Source organism: Cyanistes caeruleus, chromosome Z, assembly GCF_971803275.1.
Source record: "Cyanistes caeruleus chromosome Z, bCyaCae1.hap1.1, whole genome shotgun sequence".
Lineage (NCBI taxonomy): Eukaryota > Metazoa > Chordata > Aves > Passeriformes > Paridae > Cyanistes > Cyanistes caeruleus.
The window spans coordinates 29,135,829-29,158,477 of record NC_141732.1 but is presented as its reverse complement, the minus strand read 5'-3'; the positions used below and the strand labels follow the sequence as shown (position 1 = coordinate 29,158,477).

At 37.9% G+C, this 22,649-nt stretch overlaps 1 protein-coding gene across 2 annotated transcripts in view; it reads left to right on the top strand.

The window, feature by feature from the left end:
* The window catches only part of SVEP1 (sushi, von Willebrand factor type A, EGF and pentraxin domain containing 1), a 121,679-nt gene that overhangs the window by 4,562 nt on the left and 94,468 nt on the right, over nt 1-22,649 (top strand). For both annotated transcript variants that reach the window (XM_086868332.1, XM_023944315.2), the window contains exons 2-3: nt 12,972-13,227; nt 14,393-14,569. In XM_086868332.1, coding sequence (XP_086724458.1) covers nt 12,972-13,227; nt 14,393-14,569 — 433 coding nt within the window. The remainder of the gene's footprint in view (nt 1-12,971; nt 13,228-14,392; nt 14,570-22,649) is intronic.

The window sequence follows — 22,649 nt, the reverse complement described above, 5'->3', positions numbered from 1 at the left end:
GGTGCCCTGCGTGTCTCGGCACGGAGGGAAGGCGCGGCGATGCGAGTGGCGGAGTGCAGGGGTGCCGGGGTGCGATGGCTCGGTGTGCGGCGCGTGGTGTGGGAATGTGGCTCTCCGCTTTCTTCGAGGGTGTTCCGTGGCGAGGGGTGTAGGGCTGTATGATGGGGCGTGCAGTAGTGTGGGATGCAGAAGTCTCGTCCGAGCCATTAGTCGCTGTCTCCCCGTACGGTCTTGCACCTGCAGCTCCCATGGTTTCCTGATGCCCTTGCAAGCAAATGTGTGAAATTCGTTCTTTGAAGGGGCATGGAGCCCGAGTCTCAATTTCAGAAGCGATAGGTATGAGTCAAGTCTGGCATCTGAAATGCCTGCCTGGTTTCATGGCAGCAGGACTTGAGTGCCCGCTAGCTGTCAGACATACCTACCTACTCTTGCCAGGTGTCTGTTTTAATTGCTAATGACTTACAAAGGTCCCCTTAAGCTACTAATAAATAGGGGCACGTCCCCAAAAACATTTCCAGACACCGTAACACAATCCCTTGTCGCACTGTCATACAGAGAGTAGAAATTTGGTCTAGGCAGCCCCTGAACGCGTGTTGGCACTTGATCATACTGGGGAGACTTCCCAGTAGATGGTTAATGGACAGCCAGTCCACTCAGGATGCTTTTTATACAAGGCTAGGCTTGGTTCTTCTTTGTCATTTGGCCTCTACGTTCAGAAACAGCCACCACACCAAGTCTCATTTTCGAGATTTTTTTATATATATATATATATATATATATATATTTATTTTTTTTTTTAACGTCTAATTTCTTGTAGTGTACTGTAGCTGAGCATGGGGTGCACTTGTCTGGAAACACATATTCTCATTTGGAGCTGAGGAGTGAGATTGCAAGAGGTGCATCACTGCTGGGCATATGAAATTGGCAGAGATTATTCTCTTCACTTTTGGCAGGAGAAAGCAAGTTCACTGTATAATGTGCTCGGTGCTGTACATGCCAAACCTGCTTTAGGAAAACACATCCCTGTATTAGATCTTCCACTGTGAAGCCATGTTTCAATATAGATCCATCCCAGGGGTGTTGTGTGAAAAAGTTAATGATTCAAGTTAAAAATAACCGTTAAAAACAAAATATAAGCTTAAGAAATACCATCTGTTGTCTTGATATGAATTCTTGACTAATGATATATTTAAAGAGAATAAACAAAAAATCCCTTCAGAAACCTACAATTTAGTTTCTTGAGCCCAGCTAAACTTTGTGGCTGTAACAGCATGACTGTCATTTTACATTGTGTTCTTATAAGAATGTGGGAAGAAAAATATTCACATGGTGACAGGGAAAATTAAGATAGAATAACAAGGTTAAATTCCGGTCTGCTTACTAGTTCTTGGTTAAAGAGACTGTACTGTGGTTTTCTTCAGTATGATTTCTTCATGTCAGACAAATTAACATCTTCAGAGAATACACTCCTTACTAGACACTCTTCAGAAAATTACTGTTCTTAGTTTAAAGTACTACTTTTGGAATACATCTATAAAGTTTTTTAAGAATAACAAAACTGCTATACCCTGGGGACTCTTAGACTGCTGCTTTATGTTTTTAACTGTCTTTTGATACAACCCATAATTATTTCTTCTTTCACTTTTCTAAAATGTCTCTTTTTTGAATTATTCTTTTTCTTTTACACTTTAACTTGGGATTCCTTCTGACCAGAATTCTCTGCTTCTTTTCCAAACTTAGAAGTATCTGCAAAGCATTACAAATTCTCTGGGATTGTATCACTTACATGTTACAGTAACAGAAAATGAAATAAAGTGCGTTGTTAGGATAAATCCAGCACTTAAATATGAGTTAATACCACTTAAATGTGGTCCTCTTTGGTGGGTCTCAGAGTGGTTAATTCATCTCATCGGTGGTGGTTCCACTGAAACCACAGAGGCAGAGAGATAAGTGAATTCTGCAAGGTCATCAGGCCAGTTAGTGTATGACTTGGGAACATGAGTGAACAGGAGTAAGATTTACATAGCAATTGCTGTCTCAGAACCTGTATCAATAAATCATCCTAAAAGCAGACTTGTTCAGTTTGACAAACTGTTGCACAACCACACAACGTCCATCTTCTTTGAAAACATAAGAGAGTTCTCCTTGGCACTGCAGCTTTGCATCCTCTCCAAAGGTACTATGCTGACAAGTTTATTGCAGTTTCTGTGTTCTGTCAAAGCTGTCCTTCCTAACTTTTCCCATGTAGACCACACTTTGGCATTCCTACCCAGCAGATTAAAGATAAATTCTATGCAATTCACAGAAATATGCCAAATATACCGTAAGAGACAGTGGCAAGAGACAACATCCTGACGAGAATGGCTGAACTGCTATTGATGTTTGGGTTTGCCACCCCATTTATGATTTCATGCCATGCTTGAGCTAGCATGTGCTCATTTTCAGAGTCTTTCTTTAAGGCACATGCAAACAGTCTTAGAAAGGGGAAGAAACTGAGCTCATTAATTCAAAACTCTTTGGCTTCAGTTTTTCACAGCATAAGTTGGTGGGACAGCACAAACTACATGCAGCTTATGTTAAGCAGATTGCTTATTGCATTATGGAAAGCTACAGTGCTGTTGTGACAGCAAGATAGAACCAAAGCAGAATTGAAAATACAAACAGGTTTGAGTGAGTGTTGCTCCCGGTGCTTAAGGAATGCATCTAAAGCCAAAGGACCCCGGTGGAGAGGTGTTGAGAGACCTGTAGGCAGCTGTATTGGACCTTCTGATCCTGAGAGATAGCACCCATTATGCTTCGTGGGAGGATGTGCCTTTGTTACCAGATGGGTTTTGAAACAGAACTGAGGGGTCATCATGCAATGACGGAAATTTAACGGGGTCTTGTTTTAGCAGCTGAGAGTCATGGGTACATATATGTCAGCATTGGTGTGCTATCTTTATTGGTGGACAGTTTAAACATCCTGAAGCTGCATTGGTTTCTATTTTCATCTCTTTTAAAAAAATATGAAAATAAAAATTATTCAAACTACTGCACATGGCAATGTGTTGAATAAAATTACATCTTCTAAGAAGAAAGTAGTCTTATTTCTGTCTTTCAGTGGAAGTAAAATGGAAATAATTTCTCTTCATAATTGAAGTGGAAGTCAGAGATAGTATTCAGACAGCCTTAGACAAGTCAGTTGTTGTAAAAAGTCTGGAAAAGAGGGAGCCTTTGGGAGTACTGTGTTATAAAAATAATTGCACTAAAGGTAATCTTTTTGTTTTTATAACTCATCTTCACTCATTTGAAGTTGGTATAGGTATATGCAAGTGGAAAGTTTGCCATCTACAGAATAAAGCTGCATGTTTTTTGAAAATCTGTTCTTTGAAATCTGGTGTTTGTATCTAATGTGAATTGAGGGAGCATGACAAATGTCCCACCAGCATGTCAAATTCCATGCTCTGTGTTATGATTAATAAATATTTTTTCAAAAGGTCCCTCAAAAGAATGTAAGCACATATCGGTTTAGGATAAACAGTTCAAATGTTTATTTAATGCTCGTTTAAATAAGTAATGGTCGATTTGTTTCTTCTGTATGACAAAAGCACAGAAGTACAAGATGCAGCATTTTTACCCACTTGGAAAATTGGCTTTTATTTTCAGTGCATTTTTAGATTCAGAATCTCATTTTCAAATTAAAATTAAAAGTTTATTGAAGCTAAAGAACTGAAAATCTTTTCTTAACAAGTACTTGGTTAAGTTTTTTTTATTTGAAAAAAGGTAGTGCCCTCTCACTTAGAAAATGAACATTCATGTATGTTGTCTGGTTATCGAGCATGTGTTTGTGGATTTTTATTCCTATGACCTCTGCAAAATCTGCAGCCAAAAATGTGAGAGTAGCAGATTCTAGGTTATCTTTGGCATCATGCTCTTAAGTATGTGATGATGGCTTAGGTCAGCTAGAGCTCACTGATTTCTTGACAGCACTGGGCTTCTCTGAGTTTTGAGATGGCCTTGGGAGTCTGTGTTAAAGATATGGCAAAAAAAAACCAAAGTCAACTTGGCTTACCTCTGTGGCCACCTTTGCAATTGCAGAGCTGGTAGTTAGGGATTACCAAATTGAAAGTAGCGCTCCCACCAGCCATCTCCAGTGTCAGCTCCAAATCTCCAGTTTTAATCAGCATGGTTTTTGTGGAGAGTACTGGTCCTGCATACTCCAACTTTGCATGGGGTTTGTTCACAAGATTAGTAGGGCAGGGTCAGAGACGAGATACACATCTGTACATTGTTCATTGCCCTTAGACCAAGCCTGAAATATACCTACATTTCGAAGTTATTAAGTAGTTAATTTTTCTCTGACCTTTTGGCTGGGACAGGTAAAAAGTGCTCTGTTTATCTGCCACTGCCTAATCAGGATTAATTTTTTCTTTAGCTGAAAACCTTTTCTTTGGAATCCTTCTGCTTGTGCTTACAAAACTGTGTCTCACATTTTGGTCTAATCAGAAGTCTGTAATTTGGAAGTCTGTATAGATATTGCTGCACAAAATTAAACAAATCTCATGCCTGTAATATCTGAACCAACAATACAATGAATGAAATCTTTTACCACTATGGTATCTGGGTGATATCATCCTAAATGTTTCACGAATAGAAATTCCTTTTCATGAGAAAACCATTTTTTATTGTCATCTCAGCCTTTTTTGGAAGGGTCTGACAATAAGCCCCTTCTGAAACCCAGTCCTTAAAAGTTAATACCCTCACAGAGAAATCAGTCTGAGCATGTGCTTTGCTTCAGAGATAGAAAGACAAACCAGAAAAGCTGCTGAGTGGTTTGTTCTGAGATAAGAAATATATCCCCAGCACTAAAATTTTGAAGAAGTCAGGACAAAATAAGTTGGTTTATTTTTAATTAATTTCCTAGGTTTACGAGAGGCCTTTACAGCAAAATACATCATATTTAGCAGAAGTTCCAGACATAGGCCTCAGCATTAAACTTCTGAATGTTTATTTTACATGTTCTGTGATACATATTTTACTCTTTGTCCACCAATTCCATATGTTACTGGAATTTGTGAGTCAGATTTTCCAGGTGAGACAGCATGTTTGCGATGCTCAGAATTTTCTAGGTGCAGAAATTAAAAGTGCTATTCCTTTTAGCAACAGGTTCTTTGTAGGACCAGCACTCTGCTTAACTTTTGGAACTGCTTACTTCTCTATGACACAGTCTTACTTCTCTATTAACACAATCCAAAACAAAAGCTCTTGTTAAAATTATAAAACTCCCTCTGGTTCAAGGTGTCACTGGCAACCTCAACCAGGAAGATTAAAAGCTTCCTTGAATGTAAGCAGCAGTCTGTAAAGAGCTTTAGCGTTCAGAGTCCTGGTGCTCTGCTAAGCACACATAGTATGAACAGTTAAGCAGAGATGGATTTCTCTCCTAAACACTCCCCCACACCCAGTTGGTCTGGGACATCTCTTATCAGTGATAACTTTGTGTTAGTGTTGCTCAATTCTAGCAGTCCTGGAGGGAAAAAAAAAATAAATAAATAAATTTCAGATGATAACTATGATAATTGAGTAGTAACAGCTAGGAGTAGATAGGCCAGGTCATGAACTGTGTTTGTCATTTTGGAATTGATTATTCAGTTCAGCTTTTCCTCTTTTTCTCTGCTTATTTAAAATAACAAATGTTTAAACTAAGCACAAATGAAACAAATATTTGGCAGATGTACTAGTCAATAGTGATGTGAATGCTTGATCTGAAAATACATTAAAATCAGTTACGTACTTAGTAAAATATTTTTGAGTCTCTATTTTTATTATTAGCAGAAGATCAGAGCAGTACTAAAGAAATCAAATAATATCTTTGTTATGTTAATGATGGAAACCATTCAGAGACAAAGAAAACTTCTCATTTTTCAAATCAAATTAAGATCTATTAGCAAATGGTATTTTGAATATAGCATACAACATGGCAGCATATAAAGGTCTCCAGCCACTTTGCAAAGTCTTGATAAACTTGTTAAAAAGTTATATAGCATAAAAGCTCACAAAATATCTATGTACATGCCCCATTTTTTAATGTCCTGCTTAGAAGACTTCAAAATGATAGAAGATGAAGGATATGCATGTTAGTTGTTACCTAGAAACCAGGTGCATTCTGTTCTTTCTAGTTCAGAGCTCAAAACTGGAAGATACACAATTTCAAATCACCAGGTCCAACAGTTCTAACACAACTGTGTGAGTCAAAATTCTAATTGTTGTAATAATAATACTGAAATAATATACTGTAATGTGATGTAATAATAATACTGCAATTGTAAAGCCAGTGGTGATTTTGGGTTGTTTAGGCTTTTGTTCTGGCTGCTCAGGACTGTGTCTAAGTTGGTGTTTGAATATACCCAGGGATGGAGAACCCGTAAACTTTCTGGGAAATCAGTTTCAATGGTTAATTACTCTTGCAGCAGAAATGTTGCTTCTTCTCTTTAAGTGGAATGTTGATATTTTAATATGTGCTACTTGCCTCATGCTACCAATTAGAAGATTCTGTATACATCTTTTTTGCTCCCCCTCTCATTAAGTATTTAGATATGTGCATGGATAAGGGGACCTTAAACTCTCTTCTACCCCATCTGAACATTACTAGATCTGTCAGTCTTTGCTCAGATGTCATATCAGTACATTTCCTGGCCTTGAGCATGCCTGGCTTTTTACACCTGTGCTTTCATCCCTATATTTGGGGTTGTGTGACACAGTTGTGAGATTTACTCAGATCATGCCGGCCAGTTACTGAAAGAACTATTTAAATATTTTAGATATACAGATTATTTCTATAAATACATCTTTTCTCTGAATAAAGAGTGCATTTCTTGCTATGGGAATATCCAAGGGTAGTTTTAATATTAGTTTATTTCTTCTAGATAGGTAACAGCTCATTCTCTAGAGTCTGTGTTGCAGTGCAGAAGAGTAAGAAAGGTTGGAAGCCAAAACCTCTGACTGTGGAATATCTTTTTATTCATTTTATGAAGCCTAAAGAGGGGATAAGATTAATTTGATTTGAGCAGTGAAAATAGCGAAAGAAAAGGTGGCGAAATCAGACCTTTGCTGTTTTAGAGAGGGAGCTCAGGAGGTGTAGCCAGGTCTTTTACGTACAGGAATAACATTTGTATTGTTACCAAAAATTAATAAAATAAAACTCCTTAGCACCAATGTAACATTAAGAAGCAAGCATTCTTTATTCGTTTGGATGCATGAGGGGATATCTCTTCCAAAATACCCTGCATGCTGAGTGCAGAAAAAGCTCCGGATTATATACTATATTTTACATATATATTCATAGGTTTTCTCAGAAAAAAAGCATATATATGATAATCATTTTCCCAGAGCTGTAAACTTATGTTCCCTTCCCTCTGTGCGTGCTTTCTGTCCTGGGAGACTGGTGATCCCTGGTGGTGGGCAACCCCGAAGACAATGCCTGGTGAACTGGTAAAAGTTTGCACAATTGGGCTGGCTGCTTTCCAGTTCTTCTTCCTACAGAATTAGCATTGTGTGGTTCCATAGGTCAGTGGTTTTTGAAGAATAAGCATTTCATTAACCTACCAGGTGTAAACAACTCTTCACCTGGCAAGTTTCACGATGAAGGGGAACTGTATTTGTCACCCCCTAGCCTTGCATTACTCTTGTGAGATGGCCAGGTTTCTTAGGAGTGCTCTGGATTCAGTGATGTCTCAGTTTCACCAAAAGCTATGTTTGATCACAGCACTGATTATTTTTTTCTTTATTGAATATTTATTGCATAAAACCTCCTGTCAAATTTGGACATTTTTACCTGCGGGAAAGGTGAAAGCAAAGAAACCTTGGAACAGAAGCTGAGCTTGGCAAAGGGATTTAGCATTGCCATTTTCCTTTGTGAACAAAATGATGATCTGCTTCTGAAGGCACCTATGATAAATTAGGAGGTACTATTTTAATATTCTTATGAATATATGGACCAGATCTACACAGCGTTTTTTGTAATAAACTAACATTTATAAATTTTAATACAAGCTTGATAATGAAAATGTTACATTATAGATAGGTAAATCAATTCTATAATATTATAAAATGGAAATTATTTCTTTTGTATTGAATAAGTGATCATCTAGGAAAAAGAATAATTTGATTGTATTCAGAACTCATCCCCTGGTGTGTATGTTTTATGCCATTCCTAAACTGAAAAGAAATCCAATATAAGTAGTCTTCTGGGGTAGCACAGCCAAATGGCTCTCTCATGGAAAGCTTTCTGGTTTGCTTCTGAGATGCAGTGGTGGTTCTTCCTGATCTATAAGAAATAACATTTGCTTTTTAGCCCTTTGATAGTGTTTTTCCTACAAGGTGAATGTTGGATAATTCTATTTTGAGGGTTAGGCTACAACTTAAGCACTTTGAGGAAAGCTTCTCCTGCAGCTGTATGATGTTATTGGAGGCTTGGTCTGTAAAGTGAGAGAGGGTAACCTATTTCAACTTGTTTCACTCTAGATAGATGAAATATTCAATTCTGTCAGAAACTTCTTTAAAATCAAAACCGAGAGTAAGGACAGGAATCAGGCCCAAGATTGTGTGTTTATGGATTATGTGCAGAAGATGTAATTGAGACAGTAACAAAGAACCTTTGGCAACATCATTGATGTGGATGCCAAGTCACTGAAGAACTCTTTGCCCTTCAAAACTACTCATCTCCAAATTTTGTGTTATGAACTTCATCTTAATATTAAAAATACAGAAGTTAGAATTTAGTTGGTTTGCAACTGTACTGGTAGGACTTGGTTTTCCATTACTGTAGTGAATTTCTAGAGGAGGATTTTGTATGATAACTCTTTTGTTACACAAGACTTCGTTTTTTAATTCTAAGGACTTTTTTTGGCACAAAAAATTGATTAGACTGCCAGGTATTTGTACACACCAAACAGTCACTGAACACAATACAGATGGTAATAACTTTTTGCTAATGTGAAAAGAATGTTTTATTTCAGATCTGGAAGGATTACTGAAACTGTCTGATCTACTACTCCTCTGAAGGAAGTGTAGACAAGAAAACAGTTACTGAAATGGTAAAAGACTAGGTATTTCTAGTGGCTCTGTGAATTTCTGTTCAATCATCAAGAGCACTAGTTGTTTTGTTTTGTTTGTACTTATCCCCTGTTAATTTATAGTAGTGACCAAATGGGCTAAATTCTCAATTTAATGGGCCATTCAGCTCTGTATTTTGAGTTATGGCTGGTGTTCAGTTTCATTTAATGGTAAAATCAGAAGCAGATGTGGATATTCTTGTCAAAGAAACAGGTTCTCAGGATCCTTTAAACTTACTAGTACCATTTAGAGGGCTATTAAACTGTATTTATTAAAGAACCTGACAGTTTATGAAGAGACTGCAAAGCCTTGTCACGAAAAGCGTCATCTTTATGTAGACACAGCCCATGAAGTTGTGAGGGGCTGATGAACAATCTCTGTGTGCACTTAAAAGTTTAGGCGTTGAACAAGTTTAGGAGTTGAACAAACATTTTAAAATATATGAACTTTCTGTTCAGGGAAAAAACAGTTTTCAAAACGGCTTTCTGGAGAGGGAAGGAGAGAGAGGTTTCTCAGAATGCTTGTAATTCAGAGTTAGAGAAAACAAAAATTATGTGAAATGTTGCACAAATATTTCAGAGAAGAAGCATGGAGACTGATACTTGGATTGTCAGCAGCTCTGACAGGATGGTGACCTGTCCTCTTGTCCTCACAAAAAGAAATAAAATACTAAGTAGACCAAGGGACATACACAAATTATTTCAAAACAGACTTTTGTCTCCTCCCCCCATCTTCTTCCTGCCCCCCCCCCCACCATGCTGAATGTTTCTTTCCCTCCCTTGTTTTCCTCTGTTTTTATACAGCAGGGATTCTGTGTCTACAGTTACAGCTGCAAGACATGAGGGCCAAGCTGGTCAGTTGCTTTGTTTTGTTTTGATTTCTAGGGGCAATATGTAGCAATCCTCTCTGTTTGTCTGTTTCTCTACTCAGATTCCCTGGTGCCTGAATATTCAAGTCTTCTGGGTAGCAGGAGGACAGCTCTCTTCATGCTCTCTTACCTGTTGGCTCAATTCATGTTTGTGTGACAGAAGTGCTGTCTTGAAGAGGTGGCTGCCCTTTGATATGCAGAGGACAGAACAGATGTTGGCTCTTGCCTTATCTGAAGGTTGTGTAGCCAAGACATATTTTCCCCTCAAAAACAGTTATTTTCTCCTCAAAGATGGTCTTTTACTGATGCTTTCCACTTACTCAAATCCACGTACTTCAAAAGGTCTTGCTAAGCAATTTTTCGTGAGACCAGGAACTTTCTTGATTACATGGAAAGTCATGGAGGATTTGTGTTTCAGGAGATTCAGAGGAGATTTGTAGCAGGCTAATTTTGTAAAACAAAAATCCCTGCTTATTTGCTAGTCAGAATTAAATAGCCCTGAGATATCTGTAGTCCTGTCTAGGCTACTGGGGCATAAGCTCATTTGTTCACTGGCCCTGAAGACTTTTCTCTGTGTTTAGAGAAAACAGGGAACTTTGATTGTTGCTGATTATGAGCATTAATTGCTGAAGAACCAGGGCAATGTGGAATGCTGTCCCCTACCTTCATCTGCAAAGTGTGTGAAGCTTTCTGTTACGCATTGAGGGAAATGGTGCTAGAGGATACTACAGAAATTGCCATTCTTCCAAAATTGAGCTTTGTTCCCCCTTCTGTACATGTTATGACACAATCACGAGTTGAAATCACATTCTGCTAGAGCAATCTGTGTGTAGGTGGGATCTTCAGAGAATTGCACTGGCAATCTCCATCATGTCTCTTCACCCTGTGTAAGTTGTGGTTTCTTCTTCGGTTAGGAACATTCCACAACTTGCATGTATTTGGGGCATATTTTTCCATCTTTATTATGTGATTTGCAGATTGAAATTTCTTTTTTCAAAGCTCAGAGATGCTACAGTTGCCAAAACCAAGTGAGTGAGGATGGAACATATGTTTTCCGTGTCCTGTTTTTCAAAAAAAGGGCCATTTTTACTGAAATAGCTTTAGACAAACATCCTGAGTGGAGAGTATCAGCCTGAATACTTAAGAAGTTGGACAGAAGTTGCCTGTATTCTGTTTTACAATAGCACAGTTAATGCTAAATATGTTAATTATACATGTTAATTATAAATAACACTACCATCTCTGCCTGCGGTCACTTGTCTTAGAGTATCAGTTTCAGAATGCATTTTGAAATTAGGCATTTGTACATTTTTCCTACTGTTTGCCTTCACGTTGCCCTTTCTCTTGTCTTTTTCTTCCTGATTCTTTTCATTCTACTTTCCCACTTCATTCTGGTTTTCCACTTATAACTTAAGCAATATGAGGAACAATAAGTTTGATTTGTGAAGGGTATTATTGTCTGCAAGAGAATTTGGTTTCACTCCCTTTGGGCTTTGCAAACAAGTAATAATAAAATCAAGCCCAACAGTCAAGCATGGCTTGGCGGTCTCTCAGACCACAGTGCCAATGGTATGTGCTGTGATTTATGGGGTGTGTGCTTGTTTTGCACAACATCTACCTGAAGTCAGTGAACTGACAAATCAAAATCCAGTTGTCCTAAAATGTCGCCTGGCTTTCTGGGTAGGGGTATAAAAACTCTGCAGGTTATCTAGGCTGGCCTAGCTAGTAAGCTTTTGGATGACCTGAAAGCTGGACAAATTTGCTTCATAAGACTTACATAAAGATTGTGTAATAAAACAGCTCAGCTTGGTTAATCTTTGGCTTTGGAATCTGTGCTTTTTGAGAGTGTCTTAATCATATTAACCTACTTGTCATACAATGACAATGTCTTTTGGAGTATTGTTCAATTATCAGTCTATTAAATGTGGTCTTTTACATTAATTGTAGCCTGGTATAATCTATTACTGAAACAAACATGGTCATAATTTGTCTACTACCACAATGAAAGTCTATATCTAATTCTTTCTACATAAGTTCCCAGAGGATGGAGAAAATATTTCTTCAGAATCTCCTGCTTTAGGGTTGTGGACAGCACCTGGCCACAAATAGGAAGTTGGTAGTCATCCCTTATTTACTCACACTCTGACAGACAGTGGCTAATCATCAGCATGGCACCTCCATAGCGTGGCTTCTCGTCCGTGGCACATTGGCATCACATTTTTGCTGGTGCTCTGCCTGTCTCACAAAAACTGAAACTACTTGGAGAGTAACTGGCACTAGCACATTGTCAGTCTGGAAAGCTGAAACGGGCAGGAATCTTAGGCTGTACTGAGGAGTATCACAAATGCTTTGTGTGGAGTATTATTAGGAGGAGCAAGCAGCAGGGTAGAAGGGACTACAGGCATTTTTAAGGCCACAATGGACAATCTAAAGTAGCAAACTGTTGAAAGGGAGGAAATCATCATTCAACAAATAAAGGAACATTTGGGACAAATGGGGAATTTTATGCTGAGTTTAAAATAACCAACAGTCCAAATACTTGTTAGGAGAAGCCTTACAATAAATCAGTAGTAGGGTTTATAGTTTAGTGGATCAAAACATAATATTGCATTAAAACATGTTAGATTGTATTTTAGGTCTTGCACTAGATTTTCAATGTTTGTAGTACCTATTTAAACTTCAGTCTGAACAAAGTTACTTAAACTCTGGTCAGAATCATTGCTGAGTCTGATGCATGGATGACTTAATCAGCATGAAAAGTGTCTCATTTCTTATCATGTCATGATTTCTGTGGTTGTGTAAACTGTGAGCACTTAAAGTGTGACTCAGGTTGGCCTTGTTCCACCACAGGCTGTACGTGCAGGAGTTTGACCTTTGTTATAGTGGGTGATCTTGCAGGGCCCTTATTAGCTGTATAATTCAAATAAAAGGAGCCATATAATGGAGGAAGCAGTGTACTGATCAACCACTGTTAACCCTTTGCTGAGGTGTGCAATCTCATTTTCTCTTCCAGCAAATATTACGGCATGCCCGTGGAAATGCTACGAAAGTGATATTTCTCATTACTGATGGCTATTCCAATGGGGGAGACCCGAGACCCATTGCAGCATCCTTGCGTGAACTTGGAGTGGAGATCTTCACCTTTGGGATATGGCAGGGGAACATCCGAGAGCTGAATGATATGGCATCCCACCCAAAAGAAGATCACTGTTACCTTCTTCACAGTTTTACAGAGTTTGAGGCTCTGGCACGCAGAGCCCTTCACGAAGGTATTATATAATGTCCTAAACTCAGAAATCTACAGGAGACAGAGAGGTCTGAATAGAAAGCTCTCCAGTACTGTCTTGTATTTACACTTCATGTAGTGCTGATTCCCTTTTTATTTTTCTCATACTTTCTAGCCGAGGTGTTCATCCCTCAGTTAATAGGATAAACTTTATTTGGCTTTACTCTTTGCCAACAAGATGTGAGCAAAAATCTCCTCACTGAAGTGAATACATACTTACATCCATTCATCTTTTCATTTTGTCTGTGAAGAGCAGACTGTGCTCTTGGCCCAGTGTATCTTGTGCTTGAAGAGATGAACCTTGTAGTCAGGTACAAGAGGCACCTTAGAACTAGACTCAATACCTTTAGGGTGTCTCATGCAGTAACAACAGCCTGTTCAGAACTAATCTAGATCCCTCTGTGTGAGAGTTAATACAATTTGTGTTTATGACCTTATACATGCAGTAAAACTGGAAAGAGGAAGAGGTGAAAAGAGAGTTTGGACTGCGATTCCTCTTTTAATCTGCTATGTGCTAAAATAAAAGCTTTTTCTGAAAAATAGGGTAGGTTTACACAAGCAAGTGAGAACACATGATTAAACATTTGTTTGACAATGCTGCTTGATTGAAGCTTAGAACAGGCATCAGACTAACCATTTGAATTTATTTGCTATAATTTTTAAAAACATGCTACTTGAAAATAGCAGTGTAAAATAAGGTTTTCTCATGCTTTGTTGCCAGCCTGTTTGTTCCAGGTAAGTTTGGATTGGTCTTTGTGAATGTGCCAAAGCTTTTTATTTTATAATGTGACCAAATGGTTTTACATGCCATGACCAAATGCTCCTCTGATGCCAAAAAAGGCATCCACCAAAGTTGGGAAAAGCTGTCTCAACAGCTTCTGTTGGGAATGAGACTGCATTCTGGCAGTGTCTAAGACTCAAACGGAGGGAAAATCTGAATGCACCATGGATTTCAGTGAGACCTTTTCCAGAATAACAACACCAGTCTTTGCACGTTGAGCATAGCAAGGCTCTGCTTCATACTGGCATCTCTGCTACTTAGAACTGCAGCCTAGGGTTTTTAACAAATGTTTCACCGGTGGTAAAATGTGAGACTATGGGGATAACTTTTGCTTGAACTCTTTGTTAATAAATTGATACTATTTCAGACCTGCCATCTGGCAGCTATATCCAAGAAGATATATCGCATTGTTCATACCTGTGCGAGGCAAACGAAAACTGCTGTGACATCATGGCAAGCTGTAAGTGTGGCACCCACACTGGCCAGTTTGAGTGTATCTGTGAGAAAGGGTACTACGGGAAAGGACTACAGCATGAGTGTACAGGTGAGTCACATGTCTCGGTATCTGGGTTTCTCTGTATGCTCTGAGTACGTGGATAATCTGAGAGCTAAAAGATCTGTTTGGGTGTATTGCTATGTATTGCTTTGTCTTCAGCAATAGCTCACAGGGATGCGCAGGAGCAAGGTAAGAATAGGACAAATTCTGACAAAGTGAAGCTTTCCTAAAACACAGCACACTATGACTATGAGTTTACCAAGTCTGAGGTAATGTCTTTTGCTCTCAACTGTTCATGGGGCATTTTTCCCTCACAGGTTTTGCTGAGCACTTCTTGAGTTTTCATAAACTCTGGTGTTCAGAGAGTGGCTTTATATGTGGGTCTGTGCCGATAAATTCTGGGTGAAGCAGTCGTAAATGTGTTTTAATTCTCTCATGATGTCTTCCAATTAACTGTAGAGGAAGAAAACATTTGAGTCACTAAACAGACATGAGTCATTGTGACATTTTGCTAATACTGGTTTTGTTACTTAGTAAGATATTGAACAAAATACATACATCATTTCTGCCTTTTTCAGTAGTTTGCATCATTAAATATTGTTTTGAGCACTTCCTAAAGAGAGCAGGACTATCACGGTAGAGTTGCCCTTTCTTTGTGAAAGGATCTTTTGACAAGGTAAGCACACCTTTCAAGTGCCACCAAAAATGGTAAAAGTCAGATTTTTTAAAATGGGCACTTTGCAGCTGCAGACAAAAGTTTCATTTTTGCTTCCTTGGTAGATGCTTCTGAAATAAATTTGTAGAATGGTCTGATATTAGATACTCTGCGAGTAAGCTGATGATTGCAGCCATCTGCTGTGTATATAATGCTAATTGAAGTTGCATACATGTATTTTAGGGAGAAATTGACCTGAATAACTCAAACCTTTTCTTTATGTATGCTCTGTTCAATTCTTGTGTTTTTCAAGACAGAAAAAAAAGACAATACGTGTTTTTTAAAGGAAAAACAGTCTATTTTGAAATCTTTTATTCAGAAAAGGATTCCAACCTTTTTTTTAACATCTCACATCTGAGCATAGCTGTGGATTTGTAAAGCATAAGGAATCTTAAGAATGTGTCTTAACTTTTCCTCACTCTATAATGTGCAGGACAATTTGTGGCAAGTTTATAGTGACAGGACTTCAATTTTAATTGGACTATTTTTAGGATTTTTTGGCAAAACTTGAAGATATTCCACTAGCCTAACACCCTAATACAGTAAGGCTTTTTTAAAAGAATTTAAATTAAGAGGGAAATTGCTTTTCTTTGTAGTATCTCTTATTTTTGCTATTATGTTTATTTTCTGTGATTATTTTCTGTATGCTATGCTTTTCATTATACCACTTTACTGTTGTTTATGGTTTTAAATATGAGGCATCAGAATAGCACATAAAAATCCTTACAGTTTTTTATTTTCATAATTACCAGAAAAAACTCTGGAAATCTTCTGTAAAATAAAATAGGAGCCATGTGCTTTGTGCTGAAAAGCAGAAATTCAGTGTCCCACTCCCACTCTTTGTAGTATTGTTGATGATGTGCCACTAAAGGAAGAACAGACTGACTGTTCTCTTCTTTAAAAAGCAAACCAAACAAAACTTCTTGGCCCACAAGTGGGAACTTCATGTGGCCAGAGATATCTGTGCTGATTGTGGCAAAGGAAGGGAGTGAGAGGGAAAACGGAGGCAGGATTGTAACCAGTTCCCAAGTATGGCAGAGTGCATAAACACCTCCTCTTCAGTAACTCTTCACTTCTCCTTCTTCTCCTTGATTACAAATGTTGAGGTTCAGACTAGAAACAACCAAAGAAAAATACAGAAGGCAGCAAAAATAAATCTTGTGACTTTTCATTAGGACTCTATTCCATTTCATCAATAAAAGGTGAGTTGTTTAAACCCACTGCACCTTTCATAGGAGAGTTAACAAAAATTCAGATCTCCCTTTGTATTTTCTTCTCCCTCTTACAAGGATATGTCTTTCACATGGCATTTCCACATTTTTTTTTCAGTAAGGCTCTCCTTGGAAAGTTCTGTTTTAAGAGATCTCTTGGGTTGGATGACCTTCTAGGTTCAAGATTATGCAACTAAAGATAGTACCCATTATGTTCACCTCATCAGTTGCTCCTAAGCAGAGCCACAGTTATTGGGGAGGTTAGGAAACTCTCATCCTACAACCCCTAGCTTCTTTTGTCTAACATGTAGACCCCATGTTTTGCAGCACAAGGTATTCATAAGGATGATATGCAGCTCACAGGGCAGAATAAATGGCTTAATTCCTTGTAGTCTAGGCTGGTTATTCATTCTTTTGTTTATATTTAGCTCACTGCTTGGGTATAATTATTGAATTCCACCATCGGCATGAATATTTAATAGCTTGCCTAAGCTTTTATTTAGGAACATGCAGCATATCAGTAATCATATGCACAGCTACTAGGGCAACAGTCTTGGCTTCAAAACACCACATGGATTAGATTTCTAAAGAGCCTTTCCAATGAAACATGAAAACATGAAGACTAAACTTTTTTTTTTCTTTTTTTTTTTTTTTTACAAATATTAATTCAAAACACATTACTGAAGAGACTTTAAACTGAGGATATGTAGGTCCAGCAAGGCAGGGAAGATTTGAATTTTGTGGTTTCTTGGACTGTGGACCTAATTTTTATCCAAGCATTTTTTCCATGAGATTTTCAGGATTGTTCCTGTTGAGAATGCAAAACCAAACCCGGTGTTCATAAACTGGATATCTTTCTTGCTAGAAAAAAACTTCTGAGTTTACTACACTTCTTGCAGTTCTTTCCTTAGTCACTCAGAGGAAGAACTTTAATTCCAGTGGTGAGTCCAACCATCTAGTCAAAGGAAAGTAAATATTTCTTAAATATTTCTTCTGCCTTGCTGTCTCCTTCCTCCCTTCCTTTTGAGAGGAGCTTCCACTCCCCAGAAGCTGAATCACCCTTTCTCAATATTTCTCTATGGGAAGCGTTTCTTTAGCTACCCTGGAGGAGTTACTGACTAAATGAAGCTTTGCCAGCCATCTTGGAACTTGGCAGATGGTACTTGGAAATTCTCACTAAGTTTTCGAGATTCCTCCAAGTCCCAAGGCTTCCAGAGTTAACAACACATATAACAACATATGCTATACTCTTCAGCAGGTGCCTACCATGGATCTGGAGGAGAACCACCGACAGTACTCTGAGATTCTGACAGACAGGGAGGGAAAAGAAAGCAAGAAAGGGAGTGTGTGTGAAAAAGAGTGTAGAAAATGTCTTCAGGCATAGTAAGATCTCAGGTTAAATTTGCCTGTTGAATCTGAAGGTTTGAATTACTTCATGGAACTGCAGATTTGCAAGCCCTTAGAACTTAGCTTCTTGCTGTCTCACAAAGCAGTGCTGTTTTATGCTTTCATTCATTGATTCTGCATCTTAAAACTGGGTGGGAGTTTGTTTTGATTCCGCCTTGGCTTTAATTTCTAAATCAGAAAAATACTCTTCATTTCTAACTCAGCTGTCACTAAAAGAGGGCTCCTTGTAAGACCTGCAGCCACTGAAAACTGACAAATGGAAGAAGGGGCATTTCTTTGAAGAAAGTGTCAAATGGCTGCTAGTATGGCATTTTGTGTCACATAACCCTGCAGATCTTGATATACCAAAACAAGAAAGCAAACAAAAATTTTTCTTTAAACTATTTCAAATAATTTGGATTACAACTGTGCAAGGAAGTTGGGATGTATATGCTTAATGAGGCAATAATGAAATGCTTTCAAAACCTGAGCAGTTTGGAAAGACTTAGGAGTTAGACTCACCTGCGCTAGAGACAGAAAATCCTTAATGGAGAGACCTTTCTCTGAGTACAACGTGTGTCAACCTGTGATTCACCCCTTTTACTAAACAGCTCTTTAATTAGGATCTCATTTCTGTAACCTAATGTATCTCTGGTTGGGATATGTTTGTATACTTTATTATTTGTACTTTAGTCTTCTTTTCTTACAGTGTGACTTTCGATCTGTGATAATACTCAGAGGTTCTGTTGTGAATATGCTGTGTCAAAATGACTGGCTGTCACGTAAGGAGGAGGGAGCTAAACCAAGAGAAAGGATGCAAAATGCCTGTAACTAAGTAAGCCTGAATTGATGCCAAATTAATACTGGCAAAAATATTCCTTGCTGCTATTCTGTGTATTTTTTTCTGTTTTTTTATAAATCTTGTGACTCCTTTTTTTGGTAAGAGTTTCAGGAAACATCGTGATGGTTAAACACAAAAGAAATGTAAATGTGTTTTTCTAGTGAGGGTAGCATAATGTCATGATGGGTGAGTACAGGAGAAATGTAAATCAGTTTTCCAGTGGTTTTCTATTGACAGTACTAGAAGACAAGTGGATGAGAAAGGTGGATATAAAAAACCTTTATAGACATGGATATGGAAGTTTAGTAGGTTAATTATCTTTTTAAAAGTTTTTTAATTCTTAAAACAATAATATAAAAACATTAATAATTACTGGTTTTGTGAAGACTGAAGACAATGGCTTTTACAAGTGTTTTGTGTTCAAAATAAATGCATCTGGAAGCATACAGATGTGCTACTCCAGATTTTTTACATTTAAATCTGCTTTCTTAAAACTTAATCCCGTGAAGTCCAGTATTGCATGCTTTGCTTCTGGAAATTAGGTAGACATTCTCCTGCTTGTTGCTATAGAAAGGAAAGCAAGGCTGAGGGAAGAACTTGATTGGATGCTGCAAGATTTTTTGAAATTTAGCACACAGTAGAGAAAAATTCCTTTGGTTTTAGAATTTAAAAGTATATTGCCAGCATATTCTTCATATCAGGAAAGGTTTTTGGTTGGGTTTTTTGTATTTTTTGTTTTATATGAGTGATTGATAAAGATGAAGGTTGCTGCATGATCCCAGAGTAGCTTAGCTGTTGTTTTAAGTGACTTCTGACACCAGAGCAGTTTGTTTCCCACCTGTACAACCCCCTTTATGAAGATGGGGCATTTCTGGCAGTGAATTTAAATCCAGATGTAGTCCATCAGAAAAACTCTTTAACAAACTCTAGAGTGAGACAGTGAGCTCTTCATTACAAAAAAAAAACAAAACAAAAAAAAAAACCAAACATGAGTTTTAACATCTAACCGCAGGGGCTTTGCCTGCAAAATTGTGGGAAAAATTACCTTTTCTTAGTCAGTTTGGTACAAATTTTTCACATAAATAAATGGCACATGAAGCTACTGGTGGGTTTTCACCAAATCTGTAGTTTTGACAAGGCACTTGAAGTGGATAAGAGTATCTTGTACCAATGAGATCTGCATCAATTCTTTGGAACTGAGTGACTCTTTGCCTTGTGTATCAACTAAATAAATCTTCTGGCTCAAAAGTAAAAATTTTAAGTAACGTGATAGCTATTAGGGGTAGCAATGTTTCTGTGGTATATTTTTTTTCTAACTCTGTACAATGTGACTTGTCTCCCTTGAATTTTAGAGTGACCTGTGGCAGAAAAGGAAAACCCAGAAACTAAATAAAACCTACCAACAAAAAAGTTTTCTCTGCATTTCTGCACCATTTCTGAGGAATTTCTTTAACAAATGAAGTTGTAGGGTGAAGGTGAAAATCCAGATTCAATTTTGACATATGCAAACCAGAAAAGCAGAGGTGTAATTTTACACCTGTATGTAGCATTGAAAAACATCCATCCTTTCCATGTAGATGTTATCAGAGGCTTTAAAAAAATAGGTTTCTATGATAAACCAGACTCTTTTCTATTAACTACAGAACTGTTTCTGCAATAAATTTGTTGGAATGTTAGAAAATTATATACAACTTACTCTTATTTCCTTATCTTCAAAGTGACATGTCTTGGTCACCTTAGAATGTCAGGAAAATGAAGCCTCCAGAACATATGTGAAAATTGAGGAGAAAAAAATTAAACCATTTGGTGGGCTTGAGAGATGCAGAAACCATTCTCTGATTAGAAATAGACATCAGAGAAATAATCTTCCACTCTCAGTGTCAATCAGATTTAAGCTTTCTATAGAGTCTATCTCCATGTGTGGCCACAAGGGAAACATTGCAGGCAGCCATTCTAATAATGAAGGTTAACAAAAGTGTAAGTACAGTACCAGCTAGGTTTAGCCTTTAGTTAAATGACCGTAAAATCTTAACTGTTATAGCTGGGCATTTTCCTGAGGCTCTAGACAGGATGAAAAGGAAGCTGTCTTACTTTCACTGAAATTGTGCATCCTTTTTCAGTACTCCTGGTAGTCGTGGTAGTTTAGAAGTTTACCCTGGACATGCCTTGTTTAACTGCTTAAAATGTTCATTAGCCAGTTGTCACTGATTTTTAAACAGTTCAGGCTTAAACCATTTGACAAGGACCTTTGATAAGACCTTAACTGGTCTTGTACATTTGAGAATCTATTTTAGGGTTGAGACTGGCATAATAGCAGGCTCTTATTGGAGCATTTGTCCCCTGAAATCCTTTAATGAAGGATTCTTTGCTCTCCTTTCTGGATTACACAGTGTCATCTTACTTTCACTACCTTTTCAGAAACACATAGCCAGGATGTTTTCATAGACATATTGTTCCTGAACTTGTGCCATCTCACAAATTAAAAGCAGACAACTTAGCATTCTGTGAGCTTTTTAGTAGCTTTTGTTTTAGAGAAGAGTTTATTTAAATTCTTGAAACAGTGCATCAAGGACGAAATGAGATAGAAATATACAGCAAAGCATTAATTTTTTAAGTGAGGAGAGAGGTTAGAGGACTTAAAATTTGTTTTAATTACCTACTTTGTTCTTGGTGGCTCTCTAGGGCTCTGAAGCTTCACATTTAACTATTTGAGTCATTCCTAGAAACCAGCTTCTACTACAATTAACGTGCAAGTTTTAATCTTAGCACCTGTGAGGTTGTGAATAAGTATCAGGAATTCTAGCATCATAAATTGCCTCTGAAGTCTTGTCAAAGTTGATTCTTTTAACTGGGCTTGAGCATAACGCTCTTACTGTGACAAATTCAGGCATCTCCTGTGTCCCTACATTTGGATTTTAATGGATTGTACACACTGTATATGTCACATGTCAAATAAATTTGACTCTTAGCTCTCATAATCGGTTTCAAATTGAGATGGAGTGTAGAAATATTTTCTCTTTTTTAAAAATCCCTTTCTTGACTTATGCTGTGAAATTCATTCTACCCAAGCCAGTATACATTGCAAAGTGCTTTCCATGTAAGAAAGAGTACTTTCAATATTTTAAACAAAATTACCTACTTCTATCCCAATATGATAATATTGTGTATAAAATGCAATTTGCAGCAATTGCAAATGTTCAGAGGTGGTGACCTGTTACTTGCCTTGGTTTTGCTGAGAGGGAAAAAACATTGATGCAAAAGTGCACAAAGCTCATCAGGTCATAACCCAAATCTAAATAATTCATTGGTTTGCAGATTTTGACCTAAGGAAAGCCTTTCAAGGGATGTGTACCCAAAAGGCAGTAGAGAGGCTTCTTCCACTACGATGTGTTCACTTGTCTACCACTGTCAGAAGAGCATAAACATCGTAGTGAAAAGGACTAAGATTGTTTTTCTGCTGTCTCTTTGGTTCAGTCCTGACTTCTCTGTGCTCTCTGTGGAAAATTGTCTGGCAGGTTCCTCAGATCATTTCGCAATTACTTCAGGAAAGAACCCTCTCTGCCCTCTGCAGTTGTGCTCTCACTCCCTCCCACACTCTCTGTTTCTTCAGACCAACAGGGGTCCAGAAGCTCTTCAGATTCTTGTACCACTCAAGCAAAGACCATGGGCAGCAGGAGGCCTATGGTGGAAAAAACACTGTGATGAAAAGGTTTCAAAATCCCACTCAACTTCTTCTCTTCAACTGGAGAAGAATTGCAGCATGTAGGTTGCAGATAGATAATAGACATTCTATATAAGGTGATTAAACCCACCAAGTTCTCAGCAGCCAGAATGTCTGGTTGACTGTCTTACAAGCAGCCATATTTTCTTCCATCAGCCTAAAATCTGCTGCAGATAGCCCAAATTTCTCAACATGAAACGATGCTGACTGCATGCTGGTGTGATCCAGTCCCTAGGGAAGGAACAAGCAGCAGC